The sequence below is a fragment of the Heliangelus exortis genome, chromosome 3 (assembly GCF_036169615.1).
Source record: "Heliangelus exortis chromosome 3, bHelExo1.hap1, whole genome shotgun sequence".
NCBI lineage: Eukaryota > Metazoa > Chordata > Aves > Apodiformes > Trochilidae > Heliangelus > Heliangelus exortis.
In genome coordinates this window covers 66,590,799-66,611,694 of record NC_092424.1, presented here as the reverse complement: position 1 = coordinate 66,611,694, position 20,896 = coordinate 66,590,799, and the positions used below count along the sequence as shown (strand labels likewise).

General features: G+C 38.3%; 2 protein-coding genes across 4 annotated transcripts in view; one reads left to right on the top strand and one right to left on the bottom strand.

Moving 5' to 3' along the window:
- The window catches only part of NT5DC1 (5'-nucleotidase domain containing 1), a 141,668-nt gene that overhangs the window by 23,006 nt on the left and 97,766 nt on the right, over positions 1-20,896 (top strand). The window lies entirely within an intron of this gene.
- Positions 1,430-9,495, bottom strand: COL10A1 (collagen type X alpha 1 chain). Its single transcript, XM_071741114.1, has 3 exons — positions 9,358-9,495; positions 8,542-8,695; positions 1,430-3,585 (listed from the first exon to the last, which is right to left on the bottom strand). Exons 2-3 carry the CDS (start codon positions 8,678-8,680, stop codon positions 1,691-1,693), a joined length of 2,034 nt encoding a protein of 677 aa, XP_071597215.1. The 5' UTR covers positions 8,681-8,695; positions 9,358-9,495; the 3' UTR covers positions 1,430-1,690.

Here is a 20,896-nt window from a genome sequence, read left to right as displayed (position 1 = left end):
TGAAAAAAATTCTTAGGACATTTGTAATTGATATTTCACCTAAAATACGAAGGTAGAAAAGTGAGGATAGACAATTCAGACTGAAGTGTCTTGTTTTATTTTAGTTTGAAAGAAAAGTATCCCAGGATTGCTACTTATTGGTTGTGTTCCTGTCCATTTGTGTGCCATGTTTATAATAGGACCAATATGCTTGCCTAGGTCTACTTGTCTGCTGAAACAAGCAGATCTCACACTCCTTACTCACATTACTCCTCACTTATTATTTTACAAAGTTTAGCACAAGTCTCAGGCTTCCTTATCCAGCAGCACTTAATAATAAATAAATAAAAAAAAAGCATTTCTGCAAAGTTACCATCTTGGTAGTTCTGCTAATTAGCTTTGCTAACAATGGATCAACCTAATACTGTCCTCACTTTCTTTGTAAATCAAACATACTATCAAGTACTTGGGAAAGTGCTGATTCCAGATGGATGCAGTATAGCAAGCCTCATGTTCTTTCATGAAGAAATGGTGATATCACAAAACTTAAACATGTGCCTACACACTTTCAGTTAGAGTGATCAAAACCTTCTATTTAAAAAATTAGTTGATATGAGTTTTTATATATATGATACTTTTAAAGCATGTGAATGGTAACTGTCATTGGAAGAAATGTGTGATCAAATTATTGTAGTTTATAAACACTAATTTTACTAAGCTAGCTTACTTCATATGACTAACTTAGACCCATAACAAATTGTCTAATGTTTGTGAGACATGATAATATAGTAAATACAATTATTTCTACTGACTGATTACTGTCATCATCTAATACATTTGCCACTGAAGTAAAATACAGGCCCAAGGGTACTGTGTTTTAAAGGTGAGAACTCTTCAGGGAAAAGCAACATAAAGATTGTCTCCAGTTTTGGGAGGAAAGCTGTTGTGATTTTTGTCTCTGTATGCCTGTGAAGACAGGCTCTTCTGGATTTGTTGATTAGTTGTTTCACTGTACTCTGAACACTGTAGTTTTATAGAATGTTAGAAGGTTAAAAATATCTAACTAGCTTGTTGCTGCAAATTACAAAATGTGAATCAAAGAAAGCAGAGTGGATTTCTAGGTTTCAAATCTGGTTGCTTTTTCATATTGTAGTTTTAGATCTTCAGTAAGAGATCTTTCTACAAAGTGGTTATTCATTAATAAGAGAAGTGGAAATAAATTAAAACTGTGACATGTTTTGTCGCAGTAGCTGAATTGTATTATCTGTTGTGATGACCATGCTTTATCTGAGACTGTTTACTTTGAATAATACCTTTGGTTAATTCAAGTATAGTGAAGTATGATGAAGAGTCCTGGAGTGGTTCCTTCGTGTTATGAGATGTAAAAATTAGAAATTCTGATTTTCATGTTTTTAATTTAAAAAAATAAAAAAAGAGAGACACTGCTGAATTATATTAATTCATAAAATTTTAATGTTGCATTCATTTGAACAATTGGCGATAATTTGAAAAAAAAATTTCTTATGAAAATTATCTAAAAACATACAGTATTATTTTATTAAGTTTGGACCACTCTAATCCACCATCTCACTCTTTCCTCCATTTCTGTTGCAAAATTAAAGTTGCATGACCTGCTAGTGACGAATCAGATCAGTGCCCTGTTAAAATGGTCTGAAGGAGAGGGTGTCAGGACAGTGTGAGTGGGATGTTCTTAGATATGAGCAAATAGGAAACCTGAGAAAGAAGAGTGAACGTAGTCAGAGGAATAGAGACCATTAGATTCGGAGTTAGGCAGTTGGAGCCACACTTGATCATTCTCCATGAGATCGATGACAGCACTGCCAGAAGCCTGGTCAAGGTATCCTTTCTTGTACTCATCATAAGTATACATGAGCGGGGTACCATTTTTGTAGAGCGCAACCCAAACGTTTGCTCCTTTTGCATGTACATGGTAGGAGAAATAGTACAGTCCAGGGATCCTGCAGGTGAAGATTCCTGTTCTGGGGTCATAGTGTTGCTGCCTATTGTACAAGATTTTATCAAATTTGATGGGGACCGCTGCTGCGGGGTAGGCTTTGGCGAGGATGACACTGAAAGCAGACACGGGCATTCCTGTCAGAGCTTGGTTTACTCCTCCTTTCATGAAAGACATTCCCGATAGCTCCCGGGACTCCCCCGCTTTAATGTAGCTTTCAGGCATCTGTTGGACTATGGATTGGCCGGGGGGACCAGGAGGACCTGGGGGACCTGGCAAGCCAGGTTCTCCGTTGCTGCCTTTAGGCCCAGGGGGTCCAGGTGGTCCCATGGGTCCACTTAAGCCTTTTGTAGAAATCCCTGCTGGGCCCGGCAGGCCGGGTGCTCCTGGCTCACCTTTTGCACCAGGGGCTCCTGGCAGGCCAGGGGGGCCGATGGGGCCTCTGTTCCCAGGTATTCCTGAGGGCCCTCTGGGACCTGGCTCACCATTGATCCCTGGCACTCCCTTAACTCCTTGTGGACCCATTGGACCAGGCAAGCCAGGTAGCCCCGCATGACCAGCGTCACCTTTAGGACCTGGGAAACCTGGGTGTCCCTTAGGACCGGCAAGACCCTGCTCTCCTGGGTATCCTGGTTTTCCCTCTAATCCTCGCAGGCCTCGTTCACCCTTGGCTCCTGGGAATCCTGGGGGACCTGCAGGGCCCTTGTCTCCTTTGGGACCAGGTAAGCCATTCTCACCAGGAAAGCCTTTGAGTCCTTGAGGGCCCATGTTCCCTGGTGGCCCAGCGGGCCCTGGTTCTCCTGGCACACCAGCTGAGCCTTGGTCTCCCTTAGGTCCTGGAAGGCCAGAAGGACCTTCAGGCCCTCTGTGTCCCTTCATCCCTGGCAATCCTGGCTTTCCGAATCCTGGGAGACCTGGGGATCCAGGCAAGCCTGCAGGTCCGGGGTGTCCCTTGGCTCCAGGGATGCCTGCTGGTCCTGGTGGTCCCATTGGCCCAGGCTTGCCAACTCCAGCTTCTCCAGGTTCTCCTGGAGGACCCTGAGGACCTGGCATCCCAGCTGCTCCAGGTGCACCTGGTAAACCTCTGTCACCTTTCATACCTGGCTGACCTGGAAGACCATTTTCACCAGGTTTCCCTACCCCAGCAGGACCGGGGAGACCCCGGGGTCCCTGTGGGCCTGGAAGACCCCTGCCACCTGGACGACCTGGAATGCCAAATCCATTTTCTCCCTTTTGTCCGTTTATACCAGGGATTCCTGGCTCTCCCCTCTCTCCGGGGGGGCCCCTTGGCCCTTGAGCTCCTGGAGGGCCTTGTGCTCCTGGCTTGCCAGGAACAGACAGTCCTGCGGGGCCGGGGATGCCAGGGGGTCCTTGTGGCCCTCTTGCTCCTGGAAGCCCAACAGGTCCAGCTTCTCCTTTCTCACCATTCAGTCCTCTCTCTCCTGGCTTTCCTGGTAGACCTGGCATGCCTGGCTTTCCAACTGCAGAAAATCCAGGTGGTCCTGGGGGACCAGGGGGTCCCTGGGGACCGGGACTTCCAAACCCTGGCTTTCCTGCAGGACCTGGTTGTCCTCTTGGTCCAATAGGGCCTGGGGGGCCAGGAGGACCTTGTTCACCCCTTACCTGCACACCTGTAAGAGAGAGGAAAATAAGTCAACCAGGGCACCCACAACAGATTTGCAAACTTGTAGCACAGTGGTGAAATTTGTGAAATATTAACTTAATGTGAACCTCACAGAAGTCCAGTTTCTTATACTTGTGGCCACCAAGTACCTGATGGGCAGGGCAGAAGTGCTTCAGAGCTCTTACAATAAAAATTAATAAGTGCAAATGTGTTGGACTTGTAAGCCACAAAGCCTCTCAAAGTTTTTTTGGCTCCAAGCAAGACCTTTAGGGTCATCAAGGAGTTGGATTCTGTGCAAGCAGATGCAAACTATTAAGGAAGGGGAAAAAAAAAAACAAACGAACAACAGGTAGCTGGTTTAGCAAACTATCAGTTTTGCATCTTGGTGGTGAATGAAACCAGAGAAAGTTTTCTGTCTACAGGTATAGCAGCTTTTTTTAAGATATTTCCTGGTGTGTTTAAGTAGTGAGTGTTTGTTTACATGTCCTACCCCCCCACTCCCCTGTCTCACACCTCCAAAAACAGGACATGGCTCTGTTGTTGGTCTGTAAACATATGAATGATATGTTTTTAAATACTGTCTTAAAGATTTTTTGTTTTTCATAAAATTTAGAGCAGTGGCAAGGTGGCAACTGATAATTCAACTTACTGCATCAGTAAGTCACTCTAACTGTCAGAATTCTGGCATTGGTTTGTTGTTTTTTTTTTTATTATTTATACTACATTTTCTTAGTCATCAAAACAGCAGGTGGAGCCACATATCCAAATGTCACAAGTAGAGGAATAACAAAGAAGGTCACTGGTTAGTTTTCTTGCAGTTTCCTATTGGAATTGATGCTGATTCCAGCATCAGATGTTACAGACTGTTATATCAGATGTTAAAATGTTGCAGACAAGTTTAACATAGATATTGTGAGACCATTTCTATTGCTTGCAGCAACTGGCAGTGTTGTGGAGCAAAATATATGTGGAGCAAAAAAATAACAATTATTAAAAATAAAAACTGAGGGATATAGGAAGATCATGTTTTCTGTTTTTATAATGGCACCATGTTGTTTGTTGCTTATTTAGAAAAGATTTATGAGATCAACAATTGGGCCAGCTAAGGTCTGCATTTCAGTCACTTGCATAGAGAGTAGTGTGTATATATAAATATATATATATATATATATATATATATATATATATATATATGAAAGTTTATGCAGTGACTCTCCTGCTGTCTCTCAGATAATTAGTTTCTTTTTTCCAATCTGTAGTTAGTCTTGAGGAATCAAAAGTGAGATTGACTTAGAAAACTATTCTTGTACTTGTGGTATTTAAAAAAAATACATATGTGTATATGAAATACATTTTTTTTTGGTTTGATATAGGACCTGCAAGCTTGCCTTCTTCCTATATTGCCAGGGAAACTGCTCATGTCTACCAACTGCATAGATTGCATTTTCCTTTTTGCTGGTGCATAAAACCAGCACAAACATATAAGACCTTATTGTGCACACCTTCCTATCTCATCCTCCTTAAGGCAATAAAAAGGAAGATAATTTTTAAAATACTACATGTAGAAAGAAAACAATGCCTGTGATTTATTGAATAACTGAAAATGCAAACACACATCCTTCTCAGCAACAAAGGAAACTCTGGAATCTCTGAGTACCACTGACAAATCTGTTGTAGTCTTTGGTATCTTATTGATGTTTCTGGATTTCTTACTGCTCAGCTCCCAGATTCAGTAGGGTGCAATTGCAAGTTGGTTTTCTTGTTAAAAGGTGACATAAATTGCAATAAATACATTAGGAAAAAAAAAAAAAAAAAGGCTTAAGCTTGTCAAAATTAACATGTACCCAGCAGCAAAAGTGACATGTAAGTGTTTTTACACATTATATCACTTCATGACTGATAAGAGAGCTCACATCAGAAAAAACAGTGTACTTAACCAGAGGACTTGGAATTTATTCCATAGGTTCTGTCTGTGGTTAGACAGACAGTTCAAAAATCTGTTCCCATCGGAAGACAGGAAGATCAGATCAAAGCCTCAATAGAAATACCTAAGCAGTTTCCTGAGCTAATGTTGTTTTGGTTGTAAGCATTAGAAAAAAAATGCAAATAGGTATTTTTTTAACTGTGTTTTAGATTCACCTTTGTATCAGTCCTAGGTTCACAAACTGATGAGGTTGCTGTTTTGCACAAGATGCTAAAGGCTCTTAGTGTTCATGTAATTAAGAGATTTTCTGTGAGGAGATACATTGTTTCAAATTGTGCTGATTTTAGATTGAATTGTCTGGTAATTGTCCTGTCTAGAGACAACATCAAGTCCTCTGAGGAAAGGACAGCTGAACACATTAATGAAATAAGCTTTTTACCAGGTAAATTAAAGTTGTGGTTGGTTACTCTTTTATACGTCTTGGCACATATCTTGATGCAAAGTTGGTTTATGTTACCTGAGTGCAGTCAGATCTTATTTATCTATTGAATTAAGTATGAAGACTTCAGCGTAACCTACAATAAAGGCTTATTTAAGCATTGCTGAACAGTCAGACTTAATTCAGTGTTGGTTCTCAACTAGAACTTTTCAGATTTTAAGCCAAAGAGCTACTGGTTTAAAAAATGTCCTAGTATGTAGTAACATACTAGGTATGTTATGATAACACTAAATACACAGAGAAAAGGAAAGTATATTCTGACTGCAGAGCTGTCAAAAACAAAATTTTAAAAATTTAAAATAACTTTAAAATAACTTTTAAATAAAGTAAATGAAGTTTTGATTTGGTTTAATTGCCAACTGAAATTGTTGCCCTGAGTTATCAGTTTGGGCCTAGAACTGAAATTGTAGATCAGGTTGCTTTTTGTCAAAGCTGTGCAAACCAAAAGGATAATTTGTTGTTAACTAAATCTCTGGAAGCCACTGTTTGGTGACCAAATAGGAAAAGTAAGCTATGATTATGAAGATTTGTTAAGCAGTTTTGAATGAGTGGACTCCCATGTCTTTAAAACTGTTGGCTACTCCTGCTTTTGAGGTCTAGTATTTACCCTTTGTTACCTTTCCTAAAAAGACAGCATTTTATACTTCTCACATATTGATATAATAATTTTTATTCTAAGTATGAAGTTTCACATACATTACATTCTGTCTTAGTATATAAAGTGAAGACCTAGTTCAGGATAATTTATTTCGCCCTTTAATCTGATTTTCTGTCTACTCTGCTCCCTCCTTTTTCTTAATTTGCTGTTGGTTGCCCCTTTCCAAATGTTTTATGTGGGAGGGAGAACAGTATGCAAAGAACAGTAAGTAGAATATGATAGAGGATAACTAATCAAATACTGTACTTCAAAAATAACATAAACCTGTAAAATATTCAGAGCAGAGTCGTGGAGAAACACTATGAAAATTTAATCAAGGGAGAGGGGGGAAATGCAACTTTAACCCAGTATCAATTCCAGTTAATAAGTCCTCCAAGTAGCTGCTTATGTTCATGCACCTAAATTCAGTCAGGGAGCTCTGGTAGGATTCCAGAATGTCCTTGTGCTGAAGTTGGATATGAAACTGTGACAATATTTGATGGATATGGCCCAGAACATTTCTGGGGGGTAGTTCCCAGCCATGCCACTTCCACTTGGTTCTTGTAGCACATAGGCTGGAGCTGGTTGATCTGAGACCAGGACTACATCTTTGGACTCAGTATGTGATACTCATGAGTATCCAGTCCATAGCATCAGACCAGAGCTATTCTGAAGTGAAACCTCCTAAATGAAGGTAATGTGGATTCTATGTCCTGAGCACCAACTGCTCTGCTCTCCAGATCAGCTTTTATTGTGCTACCCTATTTTCCAATGTAGATACAGTCTAAAATGTCCTTTTTCTGGTGAAGAGAAGCTTATTTGCAAGTCCTATTTTCTGAATCCCTCATTCAGCTTTCTCATTTCTACCCAAGCATGATTGCTTGAACCAACATTAAATACAGCAAAAGCAAAAATTAGATACTATTCTAAATAGTGTGTTGATATCTGAAAGAAAATAATGTTCCTGGGTTGGGGCATAGGGTTGTTTACAAGGAAAACTCAGTTCTCTAAACTGTATTGGTTATTTTGAATAGAGACTATTGAGCACCTCTGGGGGACAAGTCATCAAATAAAACCAGCACCTAGGAAGTCAGAAGCTTTGATTTCAAGCTCTTAAAAGCTTTGGCTTTAGCATGGAAAAATAAAATAGAACCCAGTTTCAAACATGAAGTTTAGTTACCCATTTAACTTACATGGACAGAGAGGATACCCAGAAATACAAAATCACAATGTGACATGTCCATTATATATCACCTATACAATCTGCCTGTACAATAAGACTGATTTATTAAATGAAGAGAACTTTTATAATACAGCTAGAATTTTATATTGCTAAGAGATGAGTCTGATAATAAAAATACTGTATAGAGGTTTGTCATTTCTATTCTATATCAGTTTATTTCATCTTTCTAGATGTTAAATAGGTCTTCACTTGGCAGTGTGTACCACATACATATTTAAATTCACACCTAGGGTCTGTTTTGAGTAGAGATAACATGAAAGAATATGTAAGAGGTTTTTTCTGAATATTATAGATAGGTCTTGTTCAGGAACCCCGATGTTGAATAAAAAAAATTGAAGATAATGACCAGGTTTTATATAATTGCGCACACAATCATACTATGTTATTCCCACTACTGACAATTATATCTGTAGCTGTTTCTCTTCTCTCTCTCTTTGGTGATTCATGTGTAAAAAATTTTGTTTGTGACATGTGCATCTTTGTCAGTAGGAGGCAACTGCCAAAGCCCATTGCCAGTTCTTTCTGCAGTGATGAGATTTTAATAATCCTAAACTGTTAGTGAAAGTTGAAGGCCATTAGTATAGACAAAGATCTTTCGTTCATGTGTTGACCTACTAGAAATAATTGAGTTAGCTTATTATAAAAAAATGATAAACTTACCTTGACTCTTTACATTATATGGTAGAAAATGTGGCCCCTTGATGCTGGATTGTTTCTGGTATCGTTCAGAAAAATATCCATCACTACCATGGACAATGTTCAGACAAAGCAGCAGCAGTAAGGGTATTTGTAAATGCATGTTTCCAAATCTGATCTGTGTTAGGGGAAAAAGTCTGTTATAAAGAAAAGCTGTTCAAATCTGGTTTTAGTCCATGACTAAGTGAAGTTTCTTAAAGTCTTGGTATTAAAAGTAACATTACTTTGTTCTTACTTCTTCCTGTTTCTCTATTTGTGAAAAACCCTCTTAAGAAAAAGGGATGCATTATTGCTATCACTTCAATAGAAGTCTTATATAGGTGGCTTAAATACAATAGTCTCACTCATAGGAGAAGAATTATTTTAAATGGATACTAGCCTATTTTAAACTGTCTTCAGTTTAAAACTGAAATGTCTTGAGAAACAGTAATTGTTTACCAAGTTAAACTAGCACTCCAAAAGTCCAGGCATTCTGTATACCAAAACTGAAACAAAGTTTTCAGTGGAAATGCACAGACATCCACCAAGACCTAATTGCCTCTGTCTAATGCTATAGCAGATGAAGGATCAAGTCCTTGCTTCTTGAGTATCAGTGGCAAGAATCTCACGTTGTCTTTATTGAAACCATGCTTCTATCTATACACTTTTAAATAGCCCCAGTGGCAGTAAGAATACTGTAAATGGCCCTTAAATATCAACTGCCTTCCCCCCCCAGCCAGAAAACATATATCCTGTAGAAATTATCTTTAAAACCAAGTATAATGAAATGAAATAACATACCAGAATGTTGTGGAGCTGCAATGCAGAGTAGTAGTGCAGTGAATCCTCTGTTGAGGAGTCCTTCTGCCACTGGTGAGTGAGCAGAAGCTGATGATTTCAAGTGGCACCCTTCAGTATTTATACTATTTTTCCCCTAGCTAGGTGACTGCTGGGCATAAGCTCCTCCTCAAAAAAACAGTAAGCAGTAATTATCTATGTGTATATGTGTGGTTTTTTAGGGGTGGGGGAATCTATTTTCGACTGTCAACCTAGATCCTGTTAAATGGTTTTTGTTTTTTATTTCTTCTTCCCTTGGATTTCTTATTGTTGATGAAATTGTATTGCTCACAGTATTTTCCAAAACTTTATACCCCTTCCCCCCCCTTTTTTCTTTTTTTTTTTCTTTTTTTTTTTTTTAAAGAACTAAAAAAGGTAACATTGGGAAAAGTAACTTATATGTAAGGTTGGTAATTCTAAGTGCTTTATCTGAATTTCTCTGTGTTTTAAGGAAAAAGATATGTTTTGAACTTTGAGCTGTTACTTTCAGGGGTAACTCCACTCAAGTCTATAGAGACTACTTATGTGAGTGACTTTTCCTGGGGATATGAGTGGAGAACTTATGATCAATTAAAATGTTAGTAAGAGAGTTGTGTGAGAACCTAGAAGGTACTCTCGTTTACTTTAGGAGATTGATGGGGCATTTTTGAGCTTTCCTGAGTGTAGTAATTAATTTTTTTAAGGTTTTTTTCAAGCAAATGCAGTTATTGCTGTCCTTTTACTGGATGCATGTTTTTCCTATTGAATCATTTCAGTTTAGTAAATTTAAACTTGCTGTTTTAATGTTAGTGGATCAAACTTGATTACATCTTATATATTTTTTCTTTTGTTTCAGATTATAGACCTATTTTAGCTGTTGAGAAAGATTGTTAAACTAATCTTGCTTAACAGACTGCACCCATAGATTGTGATTTCTTTTCTTGATTAAATAATAGAATGTTAGTATTTCAGCATCACTTTGATTAGTGTTTTGCACTAAATAGGCAGTAATTTTCAGCCTTTGAATTGCTTGTGACTGAAACATTCAGGATTGAAGGACAAATTAAGATACAGACTTCTCATTTCAGATGAAACTGTAGAACTGAGTATATAGTGTACTTTCCTTTAATAAACATTCTCAGCAAAAGCACTCACATATAAATTATCTGTATTAAAATTCTTTTACCAATTGCAGACTTCTTTGACACCGTTATGTGGTATTCAGTCTTGTAGGAGTTAGATTTTTTGGATGTCTCTTACATTCTTTGTTGTCCTTGTTCCAAAATTTAGTGGAAAAATCAAGATATCTGTGTTGTTATGAAAGGAAGCTGAGCATGTGCTACAAGTTACTGTCATGAAAAGGTGAACATTTGTTTATTTTTCAAGTTAATTCAAGACATTTGTGGAATCTATCTAGGGAGCAAGTGAGTGCAACTTGGTGATTCACAAGCAATATCTATGCAAAAGAGTATATATGTGCCCATATCCTAATACCAACTGTAGAAATAATGTGATCAGGCAAGGTACTAGTGTGTTATATTCTAAGAATACTAATAAGTAACCTGCCTTCCTGGGAGTTCGCATGCATGCTAGGTACAGAAGGGACACCTGTTTCTGTTCCAACCAAAAGACTGAGCTGGTGGCCCTGAACTGTGTGGCTATCCTGTGAAATGACAGGTTAACGTGGGCTGAATTTTACCTGCTTTGTGTCTTTGTTTAATGCCACTCTCTCCACGTAACAACTTTTTTGGCTTTTATGTATTATGGCAAATATCCTAGAACACAAGTTACTGTACTGAAAGAGACCAATGGACCATCAAGTCTATTCTGCTTACAATTGTGCTAATTCTTTTGCTTACTAGAGGGCTATATTAATGTTGAGATTTAAAGACTGCTGCAATCATTTATTTAATGTATTGTGGAACAGTTCTGTTCTTCTATTCTTCTTCCTAGCCATCCTCAACAACACTATGTTCCATTTTTGTAAATAAACCCTTTCCACTGCAGAGGTCTTCAAACTGAAGCCTGCTTTCCGCATTAAGCTTGTGTGTCCAATCTGGTCAGTGGTTTTCAGAGAATGTTTGCATGTCTGATGTCTACTCCCTTTGCATGCATTCAGTTCTTTTTAATCTTTTGAAGAAAGAAACTTTGTCCCCAGGTTGTTTGTGTAACTTCTCAAAGAGCTTGATTTAAAAATTATTCTCCATGAGAATTCAGTCATCCACCTTTGACAGAGGCGGCAAATGGGCATAGGGTTTATTTCCTCCTTGAAGAAATACAACTTCAGCCCCTTTTTTTGGTTCACATGAATCCAAAAATAGCTTTTGATTTTAAAACACTTAAAATAAGCAGCCCTTAGTGGGAAGTGTGGTTGTTGCTAATTTGACAATATTTGGTTAAGAACAGCAGGCGCTGGTTTTATGCTCACACAGTTTCATGTTAATTTCCAGCCTAATTCATAAATACCCCCAAAGCAGGCACACTTAATGTCACAAAAGCACCGATAATGTACACTGATGTTTGCCCAGCAGCCTCACTTCCTGCCTCAGTTCCTTCTGCACAAGAAGGTGAATGATCTGTGTGTCTCTGCATAAATAGGGATGATTGTGGGGTTAAAAGGTACATGCAGGCAAACCCGTCATCCTTGTGTTTAACCTGAGCTCCACCCTATTGTGCTACCTTGTGCTTCTTCTTGGGTTTGAGGTTTTGTTTTTTGTGGGTGTGGGAAATTGAGGTAGAATTGGAGCTCGCTTCTTTTGTATGCTTTTCTTGTTGCTGGGGATATTTTTTATTGGCACGGTGTTAACACACATTTAGGTCCATGAAAACACATGAAAGATAGGCTTTGGTATAAATTTGCATGTGCAAAAATACATGCAATAAACATACTTGTGTATACCTATTTTCAGTAACAGTACATATTTAAAAAGATAGGTTATTTGCATGCCTATTTTAAAAGTATAAATGTGCAGATTCTTTTGTTTTGGAGCTATGCATATAGTTGTCTTCACTTTCAACTGAAAGTATCTCCACTTCCCCCTACTGCCCCTGACTCAGTACCATAATACTCAGGAATAATGGTGTGGCACATGGATCCATTGTACCACTCCAGAAATTTTTAGTTATGTATTGGCTTCTTCTTGCCATATAAGGGTAGCAGTGGTAGTATTTCTTCAAAATAGCATTGGAATAATTTTAAGCCCTAAGCTGAAGTGCCCTAAAAAGACTCAAAATAGAGTTTCTCTGGATCATATGAAGTAGGTACTTGAATCAGTCTTTAATGACATTTGCAGCAGTCTGTAGTATTTCATCAGACTTGCTGACTGAATGTTCAATTTGCTGTTGAATGTTGTTAGAAAGCACACGCTTGCAAATGCTTTCCAGACTCCACCTTTCTTCAGTGTCTTGCTCCCACAGAGTGGAAACACGTGAGTAAGTGACATGGAAGTGGCACCATCCTTTGGGAAATGGGAACTGACTTTCACCACAATCCTGAAAGTTACTCACAAAAGGACTTGAATGATTCCCACAAAAAGCAATTGCTTACAATGAAGAAATGTGGAACAGCTTAATTGAGCACATAGTATTATGCAATATTCAGATAAAAACTGGGATGGGTCCTTGCAGTAGTAGGGAACTGGCTAAATAGATCTCTGATGCTGAGGATTTTCAGAGTGATTATGTTTAGGTTTGTTGTTTTGGCTTAGAGTATGTGATCTTGATTTTTTTCACCATTTAAGCACAACCATGTGCTTAAATATTTTCAAAGAACTGAGTTCCTTGAAAGTAAAAGTTCACCCCTTCAACTCAGAATTTGTAATATTTTTAATGATTAGCTTTTAGTCTTAAACTACAAAATAAAATTCAGGATAATAATTAGGTTTTATGTTAAAATATGGTACTCAAGGAACCCAGGACTATTTACTATTTATTTTTGCTTGGCTGGGTAATCTCAGTTCTGAAGAACAAGGCAAGAATGTGTTTGTGGGCAGTTTTTCCTGTGGTTTAAAAAGTAGTCTGAAAACTTTGGAGTGACCTTTTATTGATGACAAAATCTCAACACTGTTAAGAGTTTTTCTTATTATAGTTCAGTATCTCTGTGAAGTGCTTTCTGACAGTGTCAGTTCCAATTTTGTTGCCTGCCTGAAGTAGATTTTCAAGACTCTTAGTCTGTGATAAGCTTTCTTCTATTAACATGCTTATACCTCATATAACTCATGGTAGCTACCATTTTGCCATCGACTGTAATAGGCTGTAGCACAATCTCTGGTGAAGAAATTCTTCAGTCTCCAACTTTAGGTTATCAAATAAAGGAGCATAGGAATTCCTAAGAGACGTTTGAAAGTCTGCCATGAAATTAAAGGTATTATTGGGTTTCCTAGTTTGTAGTGCACTTGATGACACTCTGGAAACTCCTAAATCATCTCAGGTTCATGATTTCAAAGCATCCTCTCTCCCTTTCTGTCACATGATGGTGAACAATGTTTGGATGCTCCAGTGAACGAAATCAAGTAAGCTCTTAATAGGAGTGCAGAGGAACAAATTTTTCCACTGTACCTTTTTTAATGGGGAAAACTGATAAAGATGTTTTTCATCTTTTTACTGTTCAGGTGAAATGCACCCAAAGAAATAAGTATCAGGAAAATCAATAGATATGGGAAATCTGGGGATTTTGTAGTTTTATTCTGATGTTTTTGTTTATTTTGTATTGTAGTTGTTAATTTGTGTTTACATGGAGTGTCTTTTCTGTTCCAACACTATCAGCTTTGACTGCATAGGACTAGAAAACATATTAATGAAGAAATTTTACTTTGCTAATTGAAAAATGTTATTTCATCTGAGTTCCAGAGTGCATATTTTCTTTTGTAATTAATAGATGTTGAGGTAATATGCAGGGCTGTGCAGTGCTATCCATATTCATACTAAGGGTTCATCTAAACAATCCCCTCCTCAAGCAAACAAAACAAATGAAGCTCTGTTGCCCCCACAGTCCTGTATTAGTCTTTTTATAGATTTAGAGCCCTTGTACTTCTAACACTTGTAATTGTGGTTGAATAAATGTCCTACTTTCGTGTAGTAGTGGAAGGATGGTCTTTATTTATTTTGGAACTGCAAAAATGACTGGGTGCTGACCAGTTTGTTCTGTTCAGCTCAGGTGACTGTTGATCACATGAAGTCTATTTAATATAGCAGTATATTTAGATAGATGACACTCAGTTAAATATTTATTTATATATTAAATATTTCTTTATTTTATTTGTATTCTGACTGAGTTAGCTTACAGAGGCACTGAATGACCAGGCTGAAACCTCAGGAAAAGATGTATTCCACATGGGTTATGGAGAAAGCTCCAAGAATAAAATTTCAGATTTTACATTTTTCAGAGTCAGATACTATTAGAGATTAATGCTTCTTAAAAACACCACAGTTTTTGTGGCTCCATTTCATGAGGTTTGTGTAAAGATAAGGAAATCTTCAGCCAATAACAAATAGAAGTATTGCTGTTAGGAAAGATTTCTCCAGTACCTTAGGTATGCTGCTGGTCTGACCTTACCCCTTCCTCATTTTTATTCCTTCCTGCTCTGCTTCTGAAAGTAAAAACAACAAATGTTGATCAAATGAATGCATTCATTTGAATCTCTTATCTATTGTGTCACTTAATTGAAATCTGATCAGTTTCCAAGATCATAAACACACAAAGCTGTTGCTATATATTGCTATTCATCCTTTTCCCCACAAATGAATTTATGATTAAGTAGCTTAAATGTCTATATATTTAATTTTAGCTGGATTTGTATATAAATGTAAAATATCCTGGTGATAGTAGAACTTGTGTCTTTCTGACAGAGAGGAAGAACAGAAATATCCATTTAGCTTTGTTCACAGTTTAGGAAAAAAAATTTCAAGGGGCCTGACCACTGAATATAATATAGGAAAATACAAAAAAAATTATTTATATTTTGAGGATGGAGTTCCACAAAACTTTTCCTGGCTTAGATAAAGCCAGCTAGAGAGGTTTTCATTTCCTTTAACCCAGAGATGCTAATTTTCAGCCTTCTGTTTCATGATGACTGCATTCTCAGTTGTGGCAATAGCAATGGTTTCTGTATCTCTTCTGTAAGTTAAATGAGTATTAATTTAATTTGGAGTAAAATGCAATCAATCTTTCCTGAGAGTGGTGGAAGGAGGAAAATTGTTTTCATAGGTCCAGAATATTTCTCAGGTTGTGTTCCGTGGTTTTAAATATCTGAAATATGTATTTTTTCTCTAAAGATCACTGCAAGAGTTGTTAAGTATGGTCCTGAAGTACTGATGTTCTGCTTTTAAAACCTGATATACAACAGCAGATAGAGTATTCACATAAAAACATAGAAATGCTAAATAGTCACTGCGGGGGGAAGCAGAGGAATGTATTTTTATGTTTTCTTTAATTCATGCTCTATTTTTTTCCTCTGACTTTTATTGACGTGTTTAATAGCTTGTTCTGCCTCTGAGTGCTTGAGGTTTCTTTCAGACTCCCCTGGACCACAGAGAATAAAGTAGAAGCCATGGTAAAAGAAGGGTTTAAACCATTCCTACTTTCCCAAAGGTGAAAAAGTTCAGGCAGCTCCCTCAAGTATTCCATAATTAGGGGAATCTTCCAAATACTTGCTGAAAAATAGGTGTATACTGTACCATGTGGTTAGCCTGCTGAATAGTCTCATTCATGGACCTTACTACCTGCTGTGGTTTGGACAATTGGCACAGAGCTGGTTTTAAACTTCATGTTTAATAACAGGTGCCAAAGAGGGGGGAATAAAAAAATCCGGACTTTTACAGCCAGAACAAATAAAAGTTGTCTGAGTTCACTTTAAAAATAAGGGGTTTGTTTGGTTTTTTATGTCTGGTATTTTAAATGTTGTTGTTTCCTTTTCCTTTATTTAAATTGAAACTTTGGAAAGTTTTGTTGGTGTCTGCATATAAGCTTCCTGTACTCTCTCCCTTACCCAAAATAAGCTTGAATTCATGGAGCCTAATTGTTCCCAATGATTATTAGTAGTACTGTTTTTAGTTTCACTTAGCTGAGATGGGATTTTTATAAGAATTATGTTGTCATAAATGAGAGTCATAATTACCTGCTTGTAGTAAAGTGCTAATGGAGTGGCTGCTTTTATTATTACAGAAAATGCATTGGGGCTGCAAAGTCTTAGACATGATTACCTGATTCAAATCCACAAACTTCAATATCTCTTGGGTTTCATAAAGTCACACAAATGTGAAAGGTGATTTATTTTTTTTTTTATTTACTTTAACCAGAAGACTCACATTCAAAGATTTTAGGATTGACAGGTATATAAAATCAGATCATATATGGAGAAGGTAACTACCTCTCCAACTACTGTTAAATGATGTCTGGGTACTGCTGAGTTGGAAATTAAACTGCCTTAAATGTAGGTGCCTTAACCCAGGCCTAAACCCAGCATTTCTGGCTGTGTACAGACTGTTAGACCATAGTGGTGAGAAGCTGAAGCAGGTTTGCTCAGCAGTGGGAAAGGCAAGGTAAATACTTTGTGGTTAGGTTGTACTGTGCTCCAGGCTGCTGTGAGAATGAACAATGTCAATCTACAACTAATTTGAGATTGTGTACTGTGCGTTTGCATCTTAGGCACACTCCTGGGTGTACTAATTTTGCTATATATTACACTGTTGTGACTGAGGTTTGAAACTCACTGAAGTTTCATTTAATTTTATTCTCACTGCTGTATGTATTTTGCTTGAGAATGCATCTAATCATTGCACCTATAGCACTGAAATATAAGGGAGTGATTGTAAAAGATCTGTAGGGAAGATCTACTCCAAGATCTACTCATGGAGTTCCTTACAGTTTCACTGTGGACAGAAATGGAGAGGGGTTAAACAAGTGGTTGTCTTCCCTAGCATGTAGTCCAGTCTATTCAAATGGTACAAAGATTTGGACACCCACAAGCTGTAGTTTCCAGTTTGAGAACTATTACTACTTGTCTGCAGAAGGAAAAAAAAAAAAAAAGTTTGTATGATGAGGAAAGCTTCGTAACATGTTGAAAATAAGGGAGGATGGTTGTAAACCCTTCAGATTCTGAGACAGCTTTCCATGCATGTTACTCTAAATTATTTTTTAACCAAGGAAAGTGTGGAATTATGGAAGGTAGGGATAAAATGAATGCTGTTCCTTCATATGGTATCTACATTTTCCTTGATACATATTACTCATGCTAGTTTCATCACCTCATTTATCTCTAAATCTGATAGTCAATTAAACCTTGCCTTATTGCCATTGGATGGCTTATTTGATTCTATAAACAAGGAAAAAAAATCTGTCTTTATATTTGTGATCTTATTCTGTATGCTAGCTGTATTTTTAAAAGGGTTTCGCATTTTCTGGGTGAGAAACTGTCTTCAATACTGGATTTAGATACAGTAGAATCAAAAAGGATTCTTCTATCTAGAAGATCCATCTGTAAATTCGGCAGAAATTACAGGAACAGGATTTGGAATTTGTTTTCTGGACTGAAACCTTTCGTTTACCAGCTTGAAATATTTTTATATAAAGCTGAGCATCTTTAAGCATTCTCCTTTTTTCAGGACCTAAACATAACACTGTTTGTCCATTGAAATATTAGGGCACTATGAATGTATGTTAGGTCATTCAGAGAGAACTTTTGTTTCAGTAAATAGATTTCCTGTGTCTATAGACTTATGGTGGGATTGTATTTGTTTACCTTCTTATTAGTCAGTAAAAATAAAATTAACATTACTAGCATATTTTCCTTCTGGTTCATTTTTATACGTGTCTAACTCCAGATCTTTTCTGGTATGCCCTGTGTATATAAATTATATTGGGTTTCAGAGTTGGATTCTACCTTGGGCTGTGCTGGTGCCCGCAGGATGTTTATATGACCTATGCTAAGTTTCTGGCAGACTCTTCACTCTGAGGACTTCATGCAGTACTCTATCCCTGAGACACTCATGTCATTTAGAGCAGGGTTTTTTTGTTTGTATACCATTAGTTTGGAGGTACTTTAAGGGTACCTTTAGGCTACTCATGGAGAGACCTTCAGCGGTGTTGAGAAACTGAGAACTGGCAAGACCATGAGCAGAATTTCACAAATACTTGAACTAATCTTTAGTAATAGCACAGGGTAATCCTAATACCTTTTCCAGTTTCTGAGGATCAAAAATACCAAAGATATGATGAAGGTAGATCTATTTTACAGAATTAGTGGGGGTAAAGGATATGGTTTTTTCATATGTTTTTCCTAAACTTGCATTGGACTTTTAACATTTCTGCTGGATTATCTTTTAGAAGAAGAGAAAGACCCCACTGTAAAAAACTTTAGACCCCACTGTAAAAAATTTTATACTGAAAACAATCTGTAGTTTCTATATAATTGGATTAGAAGCTGCCCCAGTGATATTACCTATGAATCTCTCAGGACTAAACAGTGTCATGGGAACCCAGGATCTTAGTCTTGTAAGAATGAAAAGTAAAAAAAAAAAAAAAAAAATCAAAGGTAAAGGATACAAATATGTGTTTTGGTTGAGAGTAGTTTACTACTCAGGAGTAGTAAACATTTCACTATTTTTAAACAGCACTACCATCTGGCTGGACTGATGGAAAACTGCCTTGGCCTGTTTCTTCAAAGCTCTGGGAGAAGTCTCTCCTGAGTCACTAACATGCTGTCCTTGGAGTCCTTCTTTCCTAGGTTTCCTGGAGGACCAGCATGTCACCTCAGATGTATAGATGCACATGCCTTTTTTGTTCCTAATAGCTGTGAGCATTAATTTTGAATACTTACATGCATACAACTGCAAAAAAGTATATAGTTAAACAAGACTAAATTTTCTGGGTTATTTTATGGCCTGCTTCTAAATATCTACTGAAATTAAACCTTTTTTGTCCTCAATTATACTTACGTTCAGGAAGAGACTGTGTGGCTGTCTGAGCCTCAGCGAATAATTTGCCAGAGACTGATGGCATCTACTTACATTACACAGACTGCAGAACGGGTAGTTTTGTGTTTGGTGGTTTCCGAATGGTGCCAGCAGAGTGGGTGGGGGGAATAGCGGCCCTGTCAGATGAACAGGTGAATCCGACTGATCATCATGACCCTCTGGGAAAGAGATTAACTATGGTCTCCACCTGGCAGGAGGTTGTTTGCTCAGCAGTTGTCAGAGTGGGGATGGGAACCCAGATGGAGTTCCTGCAGAAGCATGCAGCCCTCCAGGTCTCCGGCTGCAGGGAATGTGAGAGCCTTTCCCTGGCAGTGAGTGCTGGTTCTGATAACTGCTGGGTGTGCTGTGAGCAGGGAGATGATACCCTCTGTCAGGCTGCAGAACTGCAAAGGGTAGTTGAAAGGTTGAGGAGTATCAGGGAGGCTGAACAGGAGACAGACTGGTGGAACCAGGCTCTGCCCTCCCTGAACCAGAAATGAGGGCACCCATCTGATAGGACTTGGGATCAGAGAGCCTCTGCATCCCACCCCTGTGAGACCAGAGGCTATAACACTGATGAGGGGAGCGAGTGGAGGCTAGATCATGGTCGAGCCAGCAGAAGATCGTTTTGCCCACCTCACCCCCACAAGTGCCACAAAAAAATAGGTATAAGGCTCTGGTTGTGAAAGACCAGCCAAATGGAAACATAGACCAGAGGTATGTTTTAAATCAAGAAAGCCCACCATTCCTATCACAACTTCATCCACAAGGAAAAAAGAAGGCTTATCATAGTTGATTCCCTTCTGAGGGGAACGGAAGGGCCAATATGTCAGTCAGACCCTCCTAGAGAAGTATGCTATCTGCCTGGAGCTTGGGTTAGGGACATCATTAGGAAACTTCCTAGCCTGGTGAGGTCTTCAGACCAATATCCCTTATTGATCTTTCATTTTGGAGGAGAGAAAGTAATGACTGGTAGTACTACAGCCATTAAAGGAGACCTTTAATGGCTAAAGAGGACACCTCTCCTATGAAGACAGGCTGAGGGAAATGGAGGGGTAAGCCTGGAGTAAAGAAGGCTCTGGGGAGACTTAATAGCGACCTTCCGGTATCAGAAGGGGGCCTACAGGAAGAGTGGAGATGGACTGGCTTCAAGGACCTGTAGTGGTAGGATAAGGGGCAATGGTTTTAAATAAGGGAAGAGTAGATTTAGACTGGATGTTAGGAAAAAAATATTCACTGTGAGGGTAATGGAAAAATGGAACATGTTGCCCAGGGAGGTAGTTGAGGCTCCATCCCTGGAGATAATCAAGCTGGGGCTTGACAAGGCTCTGAGCAACCTGATCTAGTTGTGTCCCTGTTTACTGCAGGGGGGTTGGACCAGATGACCTTTAGAAGTCCTTTCCAACCACAATTACTGTATGATTCTGTGATTTACGATGACTGCACCATGGCCTGTGAAATGAAATACTTCCTTTTTAACCCATGGCATCTGCACTGGGTTATGCAAATATGGATTAAGCCTCTGTTTTCTAAAGAATATAAACAGCCCAAATCTGTATTTAACAGAAAATTG

Coding starts and splice junctions, on each gene's coding strand:
- COL10A1 (XM_071741114.1), bottom strand. CDS start 8,680: ATGCATTTACAAATACCCTTACTGCTGCTGCTTTGTCTGAACATTGTC. Junction 3,586..8,541: donor ATATAATGTAAAGAGTCAAG/GTAAGTTTATCA, acceptor TCTCTCTTACAG/GTGTGCAGGTAAGGGGTGAA.